This window comes from Meles meles, chromosome 7 (genome assembly GCF_922984935.1).
Source record: "Meles meles chromosome 7, mMelMel3.1 paternal haplotype, whole genome shotgun sequence".
Classification (NCBI taxonomy): domain Eukaryota; kingdom Metazoa; phylum Chordata; class Mammalia; order Carnivora; family Mustelidae; genus Meles; species Meles meles.
In genome coordinates, this window is record NC_060072.1 from 17,916,793 (window position 1) to 17,932,627 (window position 15,835).

Genomic DNA, 15,835 nt, shown 5'->3' on the forward strand with positions numbered 1-15,835 from the left:
CGAGAAGTACAGCTCGGTTGTCTGTCTCAGACAGAGTGCGTTGACCGCAGGGGCACACTCCTGATTGGAGGTGGAACCATGCTGCCCTCCTGCAGCTTTCACCACCCATCTCTTCTCTTGTCATTTCTTCCTTCATGCGTCGCTTCAGCCTTTCCTAAGCCCCCTGCTGCATGCCAGGTCCTGTCATAGAAGCAGGGAGCATGAGGATGAGCTCTCAGGTCCCAGCAGAGTCGTCCCCACAGGGACCCCAGTGGAGTCAGCTGTGGATGCAGAGGAATTATGTGGCCACCTGCTGGAGGCCTCTCCCCATACCTGCAGAAAGAGCTAGGGCTGTGGAGAGGCTACTGGGAACAATTTTCCCTGCTTGAGGGAATTGGGAAACAAGGACAAAGGCAGTAGTTCAGCAGAGTCTGGAAGGAGTTGGTCTGCAGAGTTGTGTTGGGGGCGGGCAGACTGGTGGGTCTGAGAGAACTAACGTTGTATCCACTAGAGTAATGTTTTACACTACTGGGCTGCATGTCATGTAGTCCAGCCTTTATGCCGTCCAAGACGTCTCTTCTCCCAGGCTGATCATTCCTAGTTTTTCAACCATTCTCGTTGGGCCTCCTTTCTGGTCTTTTATCATCTTATTTACCCTTTTTGCGTGTGTGTTCTGGTTTACCCCTCTCATATGTGAGGCCCTGAACTGAGGATGTTACTGCAGGTGGGGCCTGAGTGGTGTGGAATAGAGGGAGATCATCACCTCCCTGGTTCTGCATACCCTACCTTTATTAATACTACCAAAGTTTCCATTAGTTTTGGATCCTCACCCTTTGATGCAATGTATTTCCTGATCACCTCAGCTTTGGGTTATCAGTGGATTTAATAAGCAACTCAGTTTCTCCTCATTCAAAATGCAGAAATGGCATTTGCCAAAAATAACCTCTTCTGTCGCTAAGCCAGCAGCCAGCTTTCTTTAGTTATGGCCACTTTCCCACATGCAGACCCATGTAGTCACTGGGCATCCAGCTGCACCTCTCCGTTTGTTCGAGAGACTCTCCTCTCTTCCGTGGAACAGGCAGACACCTCCCTTCACCGCGGGAGTGACGGCAGAGTAAGAACGAGGTGGTCCCACCCTTGTGGCCCTGTCTGCCAGCCCGAAGCATCTCTCCACCACCACCCCACCAGGAGATGGAACCGAGGGGGTGTTGCACTGGTGCCGGCAGTCTAGTCCTCCGCCATCTGTGGCATTTTTGTGACTTTAAGATCACTTATAAGATGAAGGTCATTTTATTAACAGCCCCGTCTGTTGATTTCCTGCCAGATGCTGAACGCACAGGTTCTAGAGCTTGACTGCTGGTGTTCAAATCCTGACTTTTCACAACTGACTGCTCAGGGAATCTTGAGAAACTGACCTCATTTCTCTGAGCCTCTGTTTCCTCTGCTGTGAAATGGGCACAATGACCGTACTTTGCTTACGATGTCATTGTCATAATTAAATGAGTTAATATACATAAAGTGCCTGGCAGGGAGAAAACACTCACTAAATGTTAGCTGTGACTAGCATTGTTTCTCCGTGATAACCCTACACATAGTCTCTGTTTCACAGGTGAGGACACTGAGGCTCATGGAAATGAGCTGGTAGTTCAAAGACTACGAGATGAGTAGGAGGTAGAACCAGGATTTGAACTTAAATCTATTTCCAAGGCATAAATGCTCTCTCCTTTATTCCTTGTTGTCCCTTGTGGGACTAATAACGCCTTTCATTTATACCCTTTTGTTCATATGAAAATAAAATATTCATGAAGGTAAAAAATTTATGAAGATAAAAAATGTATGAAATCTGGGGGAAAAGAGAGATGACATAGGTGGGGAAAAGAAGGTGCAATCATTGTGATTAGAAAAGCTTCTGGATTTAAGATCACTGAAATTTCAGTCCCATTATGTCTGTTTGTTGCTTTGATAAAAGAGATCAGTCATAACACTAATTATATCAGGCATATTAATAGAGTCAATTATGCTTATGCAGATTTTTCTCTTGCTCTGATGAAACAAAATAATTCTTCCAAGAGGCATTTAATTTGATGCCATTTTTCCTGCCAAAGTCTAAATGTACTTGTAGAGATGGGAAGACATCTGCTTTTGAGATGCACAGTAATGGAACAGTAACTTGGCAATTTTGCAGCTTCCCAAAAAGCAAACGTAAAAGTTCGAGCCCCTTCTTAATTAGATTGTTTTTCTTCTTTTCTTTTCTTTTCCTTTCCTTTACTTTCCTTTTCTTTCTTTCTTTTTTTTTTTTTTTTTAGAAGATTTTATTTATTTATTTGATAGAGATCACAAGTAGGCAGAGAGGCAGGCAGAGAGAGAGGAGGAAGCAGGATCCCTGCTGAGCAGAGAGCCCAATACAGGACTCGATCCCAGGACCCGGAGATCATGACCTGAGCTGAAGGCAGAGACTTTAACCCACTGAGCCACCCAGGTACCCCTTCCTTTTCTTCCTTCCTTCCTTCCTTCCTCCCTCCCTCCCTCCCTCCCTCTCTCCCTCTCTTTCTTTAAGAAAAACAAGTTTTTATAAATAGAACAATGTAGGGTATGATTGTATCTACATTTCCCTTTCAAGGGTCCACCAAGGAATAGAAAGGAACATGTTCTTTCCATGTTCTACTCTTTGGGAGGAGGTCCCTGTGCAGCTGTGAACTTTCTTTTCACTCATTCATAATATGTCCTAACTCTGTCCCTCTCTTCCCTACTGCCGCCACTCTGATCCAGGCCACCATCACCTTCCAGCTATATGGCTCCTGGACCCAAAACCCGCTTGAGCCCTCCTAATGTGCTTGGAATGACAGAGAAGGCCTTCCAGTGAGCCCAGGCCCCCCCGTTTCTCCCTCTCTACCCACCCTGCCCTCACTCGGCTGTGGCCACACCAGTGTTCTTGCTGCTCTTTGAGCTGCCGGACCCTCCTGCCCTGGGCCTCTGCACCCGCATTTCCTCGGCTTTGGAACATCCTTCCTGGCCCCAGGCAATCTGAGGCCTGGCTCTCATCTTTTTTTTTTTTTTTTTCCCCCTCCGGATCTCTGAGCCTTTGCATTGCATTTGCTTTGTAGTCCTTCTCACCAGGAGGCCTTATGCTGGGTGTTTATGGTCAGCCTCCCTGTGGAAGAGTGTACATTTCTTAGGGGGGCGACTGTCTGTCCTGTTTACTGCCATACTCCCAGGCCCTGGCACAAAGGACACAGTTGAGTGAGAATGTTGTGTTTGGTGTGGAATCACTACTCGGAGGCAAGTTGTTCTGCCCTCGCTTCACATTTTGGGGGAGATTTTAGAGAACTTTGTTTTTGTGCTCTTCTGCCCTGCCTCTACTAAGACTCATAATTTAGGCTACTTAAAATAACAACCTTAGAACTCTGAAAATCAAGGATTTCTAAGCATTTCTAAGCATCTGGACCTCAGGAACTCATGGGCAGTGTTGTGATGTAGAGGTTACTAGCTGTCTCGAGAGCTCTGTCACTCGCCAGAAAGGGGGCATGCGGGCCAGCCGCAGAGCTGAAGGAATGACCCCCACACCGGGAGCTCCCGGGTTCTCCATGGTGTTCCACTGTGAGCTCTGCCTGGAGTTGTGAGGGACGTTTCTGTAGCACCTCGCTCTCCCTTCGTTGCCACACACTAGCTGGCTCAGATCGTGCTTGGCATGAGAGCAAATCCAGGTGCTGAGGGAAACCAGACTGGGCCTAAATAAAAATTTTAATAAAAATCCCCAGGCAGTTCTTTCTTTATCTTTTTATACTCTTTGTTCTGTTTTTAGAGACACTGGTAATCTTCATGTTACATTGAGTGAGCCCTGTTTTTGAGGCTGGTTTTTCCACTCTGACAAGTCCAGAAAATCTAGCTGTAGGCCACTGGAGAGAGTGTAATCTCCTGGCTGATGGGAGCAGATTTGGCTTCCTCGACGGGATGTCGCCCTTGATGGTTATTCCCAGAGATGGAAGCCGTGCGTGTGTATGTGTGTATGTGTGCCTCTCTCTGTGTGTGTGTGTTTGTATGTGTGTCTGTGTTGGAAAGGGGCCCACCATGAGGACTTGATCGGGGAAACACAATTTAGGGGCAGGAGTGGAACATAGAAATCACCCCAGTCCAACCATTTCATTTTCCATAGGAAGGACGGGGCCGGGAGGGTTTAAGAGACTGGCCTGAAGTCCTCTGGGGGAGTAGCGGAGGCTAGCAGAGTGGGTCTAGAAGCCCAGGCCCCCATTTTCGTGTCCAGCAAAGCAGCTCCGTGGCATTGCGCCCTTGCTACGTGCTGGAGACAGCCCCGCTGCCTGCATGCATTATATTATTTTTTAAAATTTTAAAAATTCTTTGAAGATTTTACTTTTAGTAATGGCTACACCCAACGTGTGGCTTGAATTTAACCCCAAGATCAGGAGTACAGGATGTACCGGCCGAGCCAGCCGGGTGCGCCCCTATATGCATCCTTTGACTTACCTTCTCTGCTTCCACCCACGGTAAGACTCTTGGCACCTTTACTTTGGGGACGAGAAAACTGACACTCAGCGAGTGACCTTACCGAGGTCACCCAGCTAGCACACAGTAGGACTGGGATTCGATGCCACGTCCCTCATCCCTGGAGCCTGTTCTTTTTTTTTTTTTTTTTTTTTTTTTTAAAGATTTTATTTATTTGACAGAGAGAGAGATCACAAGTAGACAGAGAGGCAGGCAGAGAGAGAGAGAGAGAGGGAAGCAGGCTTGCTGCTGAGCAGAGAGCCCGATGAGGGACTCGATCCCAGGATCCCGAGATCATGACCTGAGCCGAAGGCAGCGGTTTAACCCACTGAGCCACCCAGGCGCCCCCCTGGAGCCTGTTCTTTGTGATGACAGGGTCCATGAGGCCCTTCCAGCTGCCTCTGTCCATTCTCCACGTTGTCTGCCATGTCTCTGGTCCCCTGGGAAAACACTGTGTGTCTGTCAGAAGTGGTTTCCCAAGACCACCCAGCTCTGGGGCCCATGGTGGGTGCGTGGCCGTGTCTCACTGTGCCCTCTGTGCCCTGCGGGGGGCGTCCAGACAGGCCCTTCGAAGAAGGAGCCACCAGACTTCTAGCAGTCGGCGCTCAGACTGTGCTCTGTCTCGTACTCACACGCCGTCTCTCAGCTGCAGCGGCTGCCCTGCGCTCATCACCGCGAATCCGCGGAGCAAACTCACTGGGCCCTCTGAGGTGGCAGGTCCCACCCTCTCGGGATTGAGGAGTGTCCAGAATGGAGGCTCAGGGTTTGTTCAGTCAGAGTGGATTGCAGGTTGGGGTGGACTTGGGTGTGACACGGGCCTGCAGTCAAGCACTGGCCTGAACATGGTCAGTCTTTGTGAGCCTGGGGAGGTTCCTTGACTCTACTTCTCGGATGACTCAACAGTCCAAGGCCATGAGGTGCCACACCCCCGTCATGCTCGTGCGGTGAGGAGTACATGGGATAGCGTTGCGGAAAGTGTGCAGAACAGTGTGGCCCAGGACTCCGTAAAACCACCCCTGTCGGGAGCATTTAAACATCTCCCCCGTGTCCTACCCGTTCCTCAGCACTCCCAGATTTGGGAGGAGACTCCAGAGGGGTGTGAGTCCATGCCCTCCCTTTGGGAGGTGTGACCATGGTGCCCTGTGCGTGGTTCTGGGGATGCGAGTGTGAAGTCTGTCCGTGAAAATGCAGAACCGTACACGGTGTTCAGGATTCTTGGAAACGCCTCTGAGTGGAAATAGCATTTGGTGATTTCTTGGCATGCATGGCAGGTGTTAGATAAATGAGCTCAGCTGTGACATTTGAGTCAGCACTCCGTGCAGCTTGAACACTTGTGCGTGCTGTTCAGCCTGGTGGGCGCGTGAAGTGTTCCCAACCAAACGTGACCCTGGCCATGAAAAGTTAGTACTCTTGGGCAAAGAGGTTCTGGGCCTCTTGGTAGCGGTCTAGGCTTTTTTTTTTTTTTTCAAAGTGGGGGAGGGGCAGAGGGAGAGAATCATAAGCAGGCTCCACACTCAGCACAGAGCTGGACATGGGGCTCGATCTCACAACCCTGAGATCACGACTCGAGCTGAAAGCAAAAGTTGGATGCTTAACCGACTGAGGCACCGCCAGCTGTCTAGATTTTTACTTAAGTGGTTTACGCTGTGATTGGAAGGAAGATCCTGGTGCCACAGCCTCTCTAGACCCAGGAGTACTCTTCTGTCTTACAGGTCTGTACTCCAGGGGCAGAGGGAGGAGGGGAGAGCAGGGGAAGAGGCCCAGATCTGATCCCATGCCTCATCGCATCCCAGCTGTGTGGCCCGGCCACCCTCTGTCCGTGCCTCTGGTGTCCTATCTGTAAAATGGGAACGGGAGAGCCTGTGTGCAGTAGCAGCAGACACCATGCTGGGTACCTCGGTGCTACAGGCAGGGGAACTGGTATTCTAATTCTGAGATTGGGAGGGAGAGAAGGACTTGAGTGCCTAGCCTAGTAGATAAGAACAGAGCTGGGGTTTTTGCATAGTTTGAGGAACGGTTTGATAACAGGAACTACAGGGAGCCAAGTGACACCTTCTGAGTCCGAGTGTTGGAAAAGCAATGGGCTGCCACGTGCTGAGACAGGTGCCTCTCAAGGCTGAACCTAACAATGGGGAGTCCTTCCAGCCCTTGGCGGGTGAGCCGCAGCCCACTGTCCGGATGAGAAAAGCAAAGAAAGCTGTATGGAGGGGGCCCCCTCTGAAAAGTTTTCAGCTTGGTCTTCATGAAACCTGGTGGTGGCCATGCTGATACACTGAGCTGCTCAAATGTGAGCTGAATGGATGGTTGTTGATGTGTTGGGGAGACTGTGCTTCTAGGAGAGGGGACGTTCCGGTTCCTCTTCGTCGGCTGCCTTAAATACAGTCAGAGGACGTGGAGTCTTGGAGGTGGAAGCAGATGTGTTTCTGGGGAAAATAGGGGTCCAGGGGCAGAGGGAAGGGGTGGGCGGGGGCAATTAAGACGAGAAAAGCTGGGGCCGGGCGTGAGGCCTTCCCTGTGCTTGGGTAGATGAACAGGGGTGGGGTGGAGGGAAGGCTCGGTGACCAAGAGCTCTGTATTTGGTCCAGAAGCAGACGGCCAAGCTGCGGTCTGTCCTCACCCCGTCTTCCTGCCAGAGTGCATCCGCCACCTCAGCTTTTTTACAGGGACCCAGTCTGGATGCTATCTTGAACTTAGTTCGTTGTTAGCTAAAAATGGTTCCTTTCTTCTTTCTTAGTATCCGGTGGAAATCAGGAAGTATGAGTATGACCCAAATTTTGCCATTCGTGGACTTCATTATGATGTGCAGCGGGTAGGTTTCATTGTCGTGTTTTTCTACATTTTAATGGAGTTTGGGAATAACGTACTCTCGGCGCTTTTCTTTGCTGAACACAGAAATTGATTTTAAATTCTATTCCTTGGGGCCAGAACTGAATTATTAAAAAACATTTTTGGATAAAGTCTTTTGCAAATGACTGTATTAGAAAAAAATGAATGCGTTTAGCTATTTGGAAGATACTCCTTATTTCTAGAAGCCGTTTTTGGTGTTCTGAGGAGCAGCCCGTTGTCCTGTTGTTTTTGCAGACCAGTCATTTCCTTAACATTTTTTTTTTTTAAATTATAATTATTAGAGAGAGAGCTCACATGTCTCTGCGCGTGAGCATGGGGGAGAGGGAGAAGCAGACTCCCCACTGAGCAGGAAGCCTGACGTGCGGCTCGATCCCAGGACCCCGGGATCACGACCTGAGCCGAAGGCAGACGCTTCACTGACCCAGCCCCCTGGTGCCCCCACAGTGCTTTAATCAGCAAGAAGTTCTGTCTAACATGTATAGTGTGCTGCTTTGCTACATCCACCTGGTGTTGCTAGGATTTATGAGGACCCCTGAAATTCTCATTAAATATGCGGCTTGCCATCCGTTATTCACCCGCATGTGTGTTTATGTGTTTGAAGGCAGTGTTGATGAAGATCGATGCTTTCCATTACATCCAGTTGGGAACCGTCTACAGGTAAGCGAAGGAGAAGGTAAATTTAATTCACTCACAGTAACCAAGTGGTTTTGGGTTTCAAGACCCACTCTCTGCCTGGTGATGTGATGAAGAGGGTTGTAGTGTGTGTATTTGAGATTTATTCACTCATTCATTCGAGAACATTTACTGGGGCCTATTATGCCAGATCCGAAGGGTTTGGCTTACAAGGATGCCCCAGGGAGCTTGTGTAAATAAACCAGTGACTGCAGTTCATAGTGACCAAGACAATGCTGGTGTTTAGACCATTAGGGGGCGCTCTGGAGGGGGTTCTGGGGGAGGATAGACTCTCTATAGGTGCCCATCTGCCAGTTGAGTGAGGGTCCTGGAGCTGAGGTTTTGGGTGGGGAGGGAGGCTGGGGTGAGGCACCGGGTTCTTGTTCCCACCAGGGCAGTTGAGTAGTTCGGATATTAAAGACCCCCCCCCCCCCCCATTTATTAGAATTAGTAGAAGCACTTAGCTCACTCCAGAATCTTTGTCACTTTGAAAATGAAGGATTTTACCTTTTCTAATTCTTGAATTTGGGGAGGATTTAGGAGTATGATTATTGTACCTTAAAAAGAGGTGTGCCTGTCTTAGCTGCTTCTTTCACAAACTCTTCATTAAAAGTAATGTTTTTCTCTCCAAATTAAACATGCACACTGTTCTGATCGGATACCACCGAGAGTGTCGTGGCAGACCACGGTAGCCCTCTGTCCCCCTCCCCACCCAAGCCCTTACACTCTTCAGTTTTTTCTTCATGTCATTCTTCCTGTTTCAAAATTCTGTGCTCATACTTCTGTTTCTTAATTTATTAATGCTGGATGTTGTCTCTGCCACAGGACAGGACTGGGTGTGCACACATGTCCCATTTTGGGCTCATGCTTGTCCGTGAATGTCAGTTGGTTCCTCCGTCCTCGGTTGTCGTTTGGGTCGTGACTCTGCAGGTCTTGTTCTTTCTGACGCCATGTCATGCATGGTGACCGCCCTCCTCTGTGTACAGTGCTTGCTTGTTCTCAGATTTGTTTTCTGTAGAGGTGTCCTGAGTTTATTCTAAATGTTCCATCACCAGTATCATCCATGTATTTATGCCCAACGATTCAAATGTCTTAGATGCGCTATCAGTTACTTCTGTGTTTAATTGGCTACTCCCTCTGCTCTGACCTTCTCTGATGGCTTGTCCTGGGGCTTGGGTTTGCCTCTCTCTCCACTCCCTGATGCCTGCCTCTTCCTCTCTCTGGCTTTACTCCCTCATTCTGCTGGAGCACATCCCCTAGAGCTTCCCGGTGCCTCTTAGGGCTGAGTCTTTCTGGGGGCTGTGCCGGCTAATCAGTTCTTCACGTTGGTGTCCCCTTGCAGACCCCTGTTCTTAGTTTGCTAAGCCAGAAGCCCCCTTTTCATCTGCTATTTGTCTTCCACAAAAGTGTTGGAATGTCCTGTCTGCTGATGTCCTTGCTCTCATATCCTTTCACTGTTTGAGTAGTTTATTCTTTCTTTCTTTTTTTTTTTAAATTTAAGAGAGAGCTTGTGTGTGCAAGCTGGATGGGGGCATAGAGGAAGAGGGAGAGAGAGAATCCCATGCAGGCTCCATACCCAGCACAGAGCCCAACGAGGGTCTCAGTCTCACGACCCTGAGATCATGACCTGAGCTGAAATCAAGAGTCAGGTGCTTAACTGACTGAACCCCCTGCATCCCTGAGTAGTTAATTCTTTTACTATCATTTTCATGGTGTTTCAGGAAGGAGAAGAGATGGTGTTGATGAAAATAATATTTGTAATAATAAATAGCAACGAGCAGATATTAAGTCTTGCTACGGCATAGACACTGTCATAAGTGTTTTATTTGTGTTCACTTATGTGATCCTTGAAATAACCTTATGAAGTAGGTACTGGTATTAGGCCCAGAGATGTTAAGTAACTTGGCCAAGGCCACACAGGAGTAGAATTCCAACCCAGGTGGTCTGGCTCTGGAGCCTCTGCCCTTGGCCTACATGCAGCGTGGTTTTGTTGAACGGATTAGGTTAATGAAATCCTTCACAGGTCTTTTGGATCTTTTCCTCATCTCTGTTCCTGCCGTTAGCTCCTGGCTCAGTTAGACACTTAATCCTTTTCTCTTGGGCCCATGCGGTTACCTGCAGTGCGGTCTATCCTGGACAGTGTTGCTGGACTGATGCATCTAAAGAATTGCCCTCAACAGACCCTCTCTCCTGCGATCCTGGATGGCTCCCACTGCCTAGAGAAGGGAGACCAAACCTCTTGGGTTTCCCACCAACCTTCTCTAAACCCGTACCGTACTCTTCTTCCACACACAGCCTTTCACTTCCCGGATCAGTTAAGACTCTTGGTTACAGGTACAGAAACCCGACTCAGACTGGGTTAACCAGAAACACAACAGTGGCTCACCTGTGGTGCGGCCCAAGGGACAGTGCCCGTTGCAGGCGTGTCTGGTTCCAGAGGCCAAACTGATGTTGTCAGAACTCTTTCCATCTGTTGGCTCTCTCCCTCTGGGTTTGCTCCAGGCAGGCCCCTCCACAGGAGACCCCTGGCGACACCCCTGGCCCGAGGTTAACAGGAGCAGGGTACGGTCTCTTCCCAGCAGTTATAGCCAGTCTCTGCGTGTGCGAGGCAGTCGCACACAGCACGTCTATTCATCTCCTCTGAGCTCTCCTGTCCCGCTGCTTGCCATCTGCTCCTGCTGCCGTTCTGCCAGGGCGCACTTTCCTTCCTTGCTGCTGCTTTAGATCTCACGCATCCTTCCTTCAAGGATGGCTGGTGCTGAGGCCTCACCCCCTTCTCAATCTGACATGGTCTGTTCCTCCTCACAGTCCTACGGCTCCTAATTGTCTTGTTTCTTCTGTAGGTAAGTTGTCCATCGTGTTAGGGAGTATGGACAGGGCTAGGTGGGAGAAGCCAGCTGAGGCACTGGAAGGAAAAGGAATGTCCATGTTCGGTCCCGGGAAGGTCACTGTGGTCGCAGCGCTGAGGGGTGTGGCGGGCTGAGGCAGCGTGGGTGCGCATGTGGGCTCTGGAGTCCCACTTCCTCAGCGTGAGCCCTGGCCTCACTGCTCCCATGCAAGCAGCTTCTTGACCATCCTGAAGTCTTGGTTTGCTTCTCTGTAAAATTGGCCTGATGCTGCCGGCGGCCCCAGGGGTGGCTTGTCATGTAGACCAGGGTGTGCCTGGAGCGGGAGAGGCACGCAGAATGTCACTGCCTTGCCTTCCCCTGAAAAGCGGTACGGGTGAGCTCTTGGCAGGGCAGAATGCCCCCTCCTCAGCCTTGTCCATCTGACACCTGCCGTCAGGTGGGTCCCCAGCTCCTCTGTCAGGTTGGATTTTGTGTTGGGGGCTGTGGCGCCAGTGGCACAGGGCAGAGGTGGAGGCAGACTGGCTGTCTCCACAGCCCCATTTTGTACCCACGATTTAAGTTCTGACTAGGGATCTCGTGAAAGCCTCTGCTTGTTCTCATCACAGGCACGCCGGCAAGGCTTTGCTAGTGCCGGCTGTATACTCCTCTGTATATCGGAGCTCATCCAATCTCGGATGCCTGGAGGCAGGTATGATTATTGTTCCCCATTTTAAAAGTGACATGAGACCCAAAGAGGTTCCATTGCTTGTCCAGGTACTGTCCCTACTAATGAAGGAAGCTGGGATTTGAACCCCGGGCAGACTCTTCGGATCTGTGCTCCTAATGTTTGTATTTCTCACAGCCACATGGGGCCACGTAAAGTACTTTGCGTTTTGATCCTTTCACTGGTTGAGGCTGCGTCGGGGCGCGGCTGGCCATGGCCCAGAGCCTGGGGCCGCCATCCTGTGGGCTGCTGCACCCGTGGGCGCACCTCCTGCGGGTTCCCACTTGCCGGAGCAGCCTCCTCTCACCCCTCACTTCACCGCTGCTTTTGAGTTGACATTCAGTCATGACGGGGGCAGCTTGGGAGGCTGTGAACCTGTCTTAGGGCAGGGCCTCGTGTGGGGGCAGGAAAATGACTCACCCAGCAGAGTTCTTCTACTTTTTATAGTTTCCTTCTAAGTGTTGGAACCTTAGGCAGGTGCCCACCTGAGCAGAAGCTCTGCCCCAAGGACACTGCCCAGAATGATCAGGAAGTATAAGGCCTCCTTTGTTTTCAAAGGCTGGAAGTTGTAAAAGTTAATGAATCCCCTGGGGTATTTTTGAAAGTTATAGGAGGGCAGAGAACAGAAGAAGGAGGCTGAAATTATATTTTCATTCCACTTACATATCAAGTATAAATTACATTTTGTATGTACTTTAATGCCATCCTGGTGATTTTATAAGACAAGCAGTCTGTTCCTGTTAGACTCGCAGTGCATCATTCGTCCTCCCACTGTCTGGTGCTGGGTGGACTTTCCATCATTCCCTCTGTGACCTCCTTGCCATGGATGTCTTGTTTCTCAAGCACCTTCCCTAGAGAAGCAGCTGGGAACAGACATTTTTCTCCGTGACGCTCTAGAGTGGGCAGTGCCGGGTGAGGAGACGCGAGAGCATTCGGTCCCCAGCAAGAGCACTTGCTCACGGCTCCGGCGGCAGGGTCATTCTGCCTCCAAAATTCATCTTTCCTTTCCTGGGGGAGTTGGATTCATTTGCAGATTCTCCCGCAGCTTCCGGACACAGGCAGAGGGCAGATGTTACCCTGGCTTTTTATAGGTGAGGAAACTGGCCTGGACTGTCACATAGCCTTTGGGGTCATCCCTCCCGGAGGTGGCACCCAGGCTTCCTGCCTGTGTCATGGGGTTTAGTCCACCCGAGCCTCATGCGTGGCTTTTCCCACCTCTGCGCTGACCTTCTTAGGTCAGAGTGTCAGCTGGTAGGAGGATGATAGAGACAAAGCTAGCTTTTCTCTCCCTGATGTGTTAAAAACATAAAAATGGAAACATAGACCCACCCCAGAGCAAACCCTACCCCCAAAGCAAAGGGAGGCCATGTACTTTGTTGGGGGGGGGCGGTGTGACATCAGTGCTTGAAGAGCCTGGGCCCCTAGAGCCAGAAAGCCTGGGGTCTGGTCCTGTCCCACCACTTTGGTGACCTTGGGTAAGATATGTGACCTGTCTGGGCCTCAGTTGCCTCTGCTGGGAAATGGGAAGATGTTAGTGCTTCCCTCCTAGGATTGCTGAGAAGTAAGTGAATGACTGTGTGGAGTTCACACCTGGCATCCCTAGTAGGTGCTATTTTTCCTGCCCCTGTTACCCACAGAATCCTGGTGGTGGTAGTGGCAGCAGCAGCTTCCTGCCTGTTACTTGTAGCTATTACCCGTGGCACATCTCGCCGCCTCGTGACAGTGACATCTTGCACCTGGGCTGAAAAATACCAGCAGTTGCCCGAGCTCTGAAAGTCATTGCTCTTGCTAGTTGAGTCTAACTGCACCGCCTGTGATTTTTTCAGAGGCCTCAGTGTTGTCCCCGATGAAGAAGTCATTGAAATGTACGAGGGATCCCACGTGCCTCTGGAACAGATGAGTGACTTTTATGGAAAGGTAAGGAGAGATTATTTATTTAAAGCAGCCTGTCAGCAGACACGGCCTGGTAGACTTAGGATCTCTCTAAGTGCCTCTGTGGAACTGACAAGGGACTTTGGGACGGTTTCAGTGGGCCCTGGATTTGAGAGAGGCTGGTACAGTGGCATCTCTCCTAGGCCCCTCATGATTCCCCTTTCTTAGCTCTTTCCTCCCTACCTGATGAAGATTCTTAATACCTTCCTTGCACCGGCCCCTGTCTATAGCCCCCCACCCCAAGGCATGTCCCCACTTTCTAGGTGAAGTCAGGGCAGCTATGGTTGCCTTCCCTGAGATTGAGGATAGCAGGTCACCCTGGACTTGAAGGGAAGTTTCTGTTTCTCTGACTTTTGTGGTTCTCTTTGCTTTCTGAATTTTTGCACATCTTATTAGGTGCACTCTTATTTGCACTGTCAAAATGCAACAGAAGCTGCCCAGTCAGCTGGTAAACCTGGGGTTGCTAACTGCAGGCATTCAGAGAAAGGCTCTTTCGCAGGCTCACACATGGCTGCGTGGGGGCACTCACGTTCAGGAGAGCTATGCAGCTTTCTATGCCGTTCCACGGGCAGTAGTCTACTTGCCGGCTTTCCTCTCGGTTTGACAGGAGAGTGTGAGCTGGAAGTTAGAACTCACAGGAATGTGAGAGTGATTAGAGTTTTTTGGGGGAAAATCAGGGCATTTCCTTGGATTTCCTGTTTATGCTTAAGAGTACAATGTCAGCTCTGTGGGGAATGATAAGAAATAAGGTGAATGCTTCTACTTTGCTATTGTTAGAACTGTCCTTGGGGTGCGGGATCCAGATGTTGAAGACCACAGCTCCCCCGCCCCGGGGAAATGTCCCGTCTGGTTCTGCTGTGGTGTTGGCCGCCGTTTCTGACGCCGTCCTCCCTGCCTGCAGAGTTCTCATGGAAATACCATGAAGCAGTTCATGGACATCTTCTCCCTGCCAGAGATGTCCCTCCTGTCCTGCGTGAACGAATACTTCCTCAAGAACAACATTGACTATGAGCCTGTGCATCTGTACAAAGACGTCAAGGTGAGAGGCAGTGGGGCTGCATCTCACAGAGGGTTTTAGTAGAAGGGACAGCATCGTTAGCCTCCTTGGGTTAGGCATTTGCCTGGGATCTCTTTTATTTATGGTTTTACCATGAAATTTGTTAAGAACGATCTTACATCAGGATAACTGGAAGTCAGTGTAACTTTCTGTTAAAGGAAGAGAGCGCTCATATTGCTATCAGGATTTCTAATTCTTGCTGACCGAAGGCCAGCCCCGGTGCATCTGGTCAGAGGGGTTGGGTGGTGGCTGAGGTCCAGCCCAACCCACCTCACCCCTAAGCCCGCCTGTGGAGGGGGTGACTTTACACACAGGCTGCCGCCCTTGGAACTGCCGTTGCTCAGAGCGGGGCCTTTCTCTTGTACACGGAGGTTCCATGCAGGCCTTCCCAGGCCCTGCAAAAGCTGTGGGAAAACGGGGTTGGAGAGGTTGATAGACAGCTGTGAAACTTACATGCAGATATACACACATAATTTTGTAACTTTGTATTGGTATATGTTGATTTGTGTTCACATGTGTTTATATTCTTTAAACTCTGCACTTTTTCAGTACTTAAAAATATGTTCATGTATTTATACTAAATACATGTGTATATCATATGCATATGATATATAAATAAGTGTATTTCTATGTATATATATATGTAATATATATTTTTAAAGTACTGATATTTTTAAGAGATCTGTATTTATGTATTGCAATGTTTTTATTATATGCTTATGACTAATTTTAAGTTTCAACTGCCTTAAACCATGGGTTTTGGGAAGATGGAGGATGAATTCTCATTTCTCAGTATTAGCCTGGTATTATTTGAACTAAAATTGAATAGTTTCTGTTCTCTTTTTTGTGTGCACAAAGGCTTTATCTTTAAGAATCTTTAAGTATCACGTGTAGTAAAAAATAAATAAAAGAACCACTTGTAGTTATATGACCCTCGCAGTCATGAGGAGAGCTGTTTACTTGATGCCGCCGACAGAGAGCATTTAGGTCTGTGCCAGGCACTGGTTTTCTGAGAGCTTGACGCATATAACTAATTAAGTCCTCACAACCAGGCTTGGAGGTAGGTGCTATTATTCCTCTCATTTTACAGATAAGGGTATTAAGGCACTGAGAGGTTGAGTCACTTGCCCTGAGTCACACAGCTAGTAAGTGGTAGAGCCTAGATGTGCAGCCGGGAAGATCGGCTCTGGCTTGCTCTGGGGTCCCCTGCTTCTGCCAATGTGAGGTTGAGACGAGTCTGTGTCCGAGGTTGAGTCCTCGGAGGTACTCACGCTTGGTGGAAATCTCCTACCAGTT

The 15,835-nt window shown here is 49.5% G+C and overlaps 1 protein-coding gene across 2 annotated transcripts in view; it reads left to right on the forward strand.

Moving 5' to 3' along the window:
* Nucleotides 1–15,835, forward strand: part of NT5DC3 (5'-nucleotidase domain containing 3) — a 54,129-nt gene that overhangs the window by 21,083 nt on the left and 17,211 nt on the right. For both annotated transcript variants that reach the window (XM_046013367.1, XM_046013368.1), the window contains exons 3-6: nt 7,214–7,288; nt 7,928–7,983; nt 13,377–13,467; nt 14,384–14,521. In XM_046013367.1, the coding sequence (XP_045869323.1) occupies nt 7,214–7,288; nt 7,928–7,983; nt 13,377–13,467; nt 14,384–14,521 (360 nt within the window). The remainder of the gene's footprint in view (nt 1–7,213; nt 7,289–7,927; nt 7,984–13,376; nt 13,468–14,383; nt 14,522–15,835) is intronic.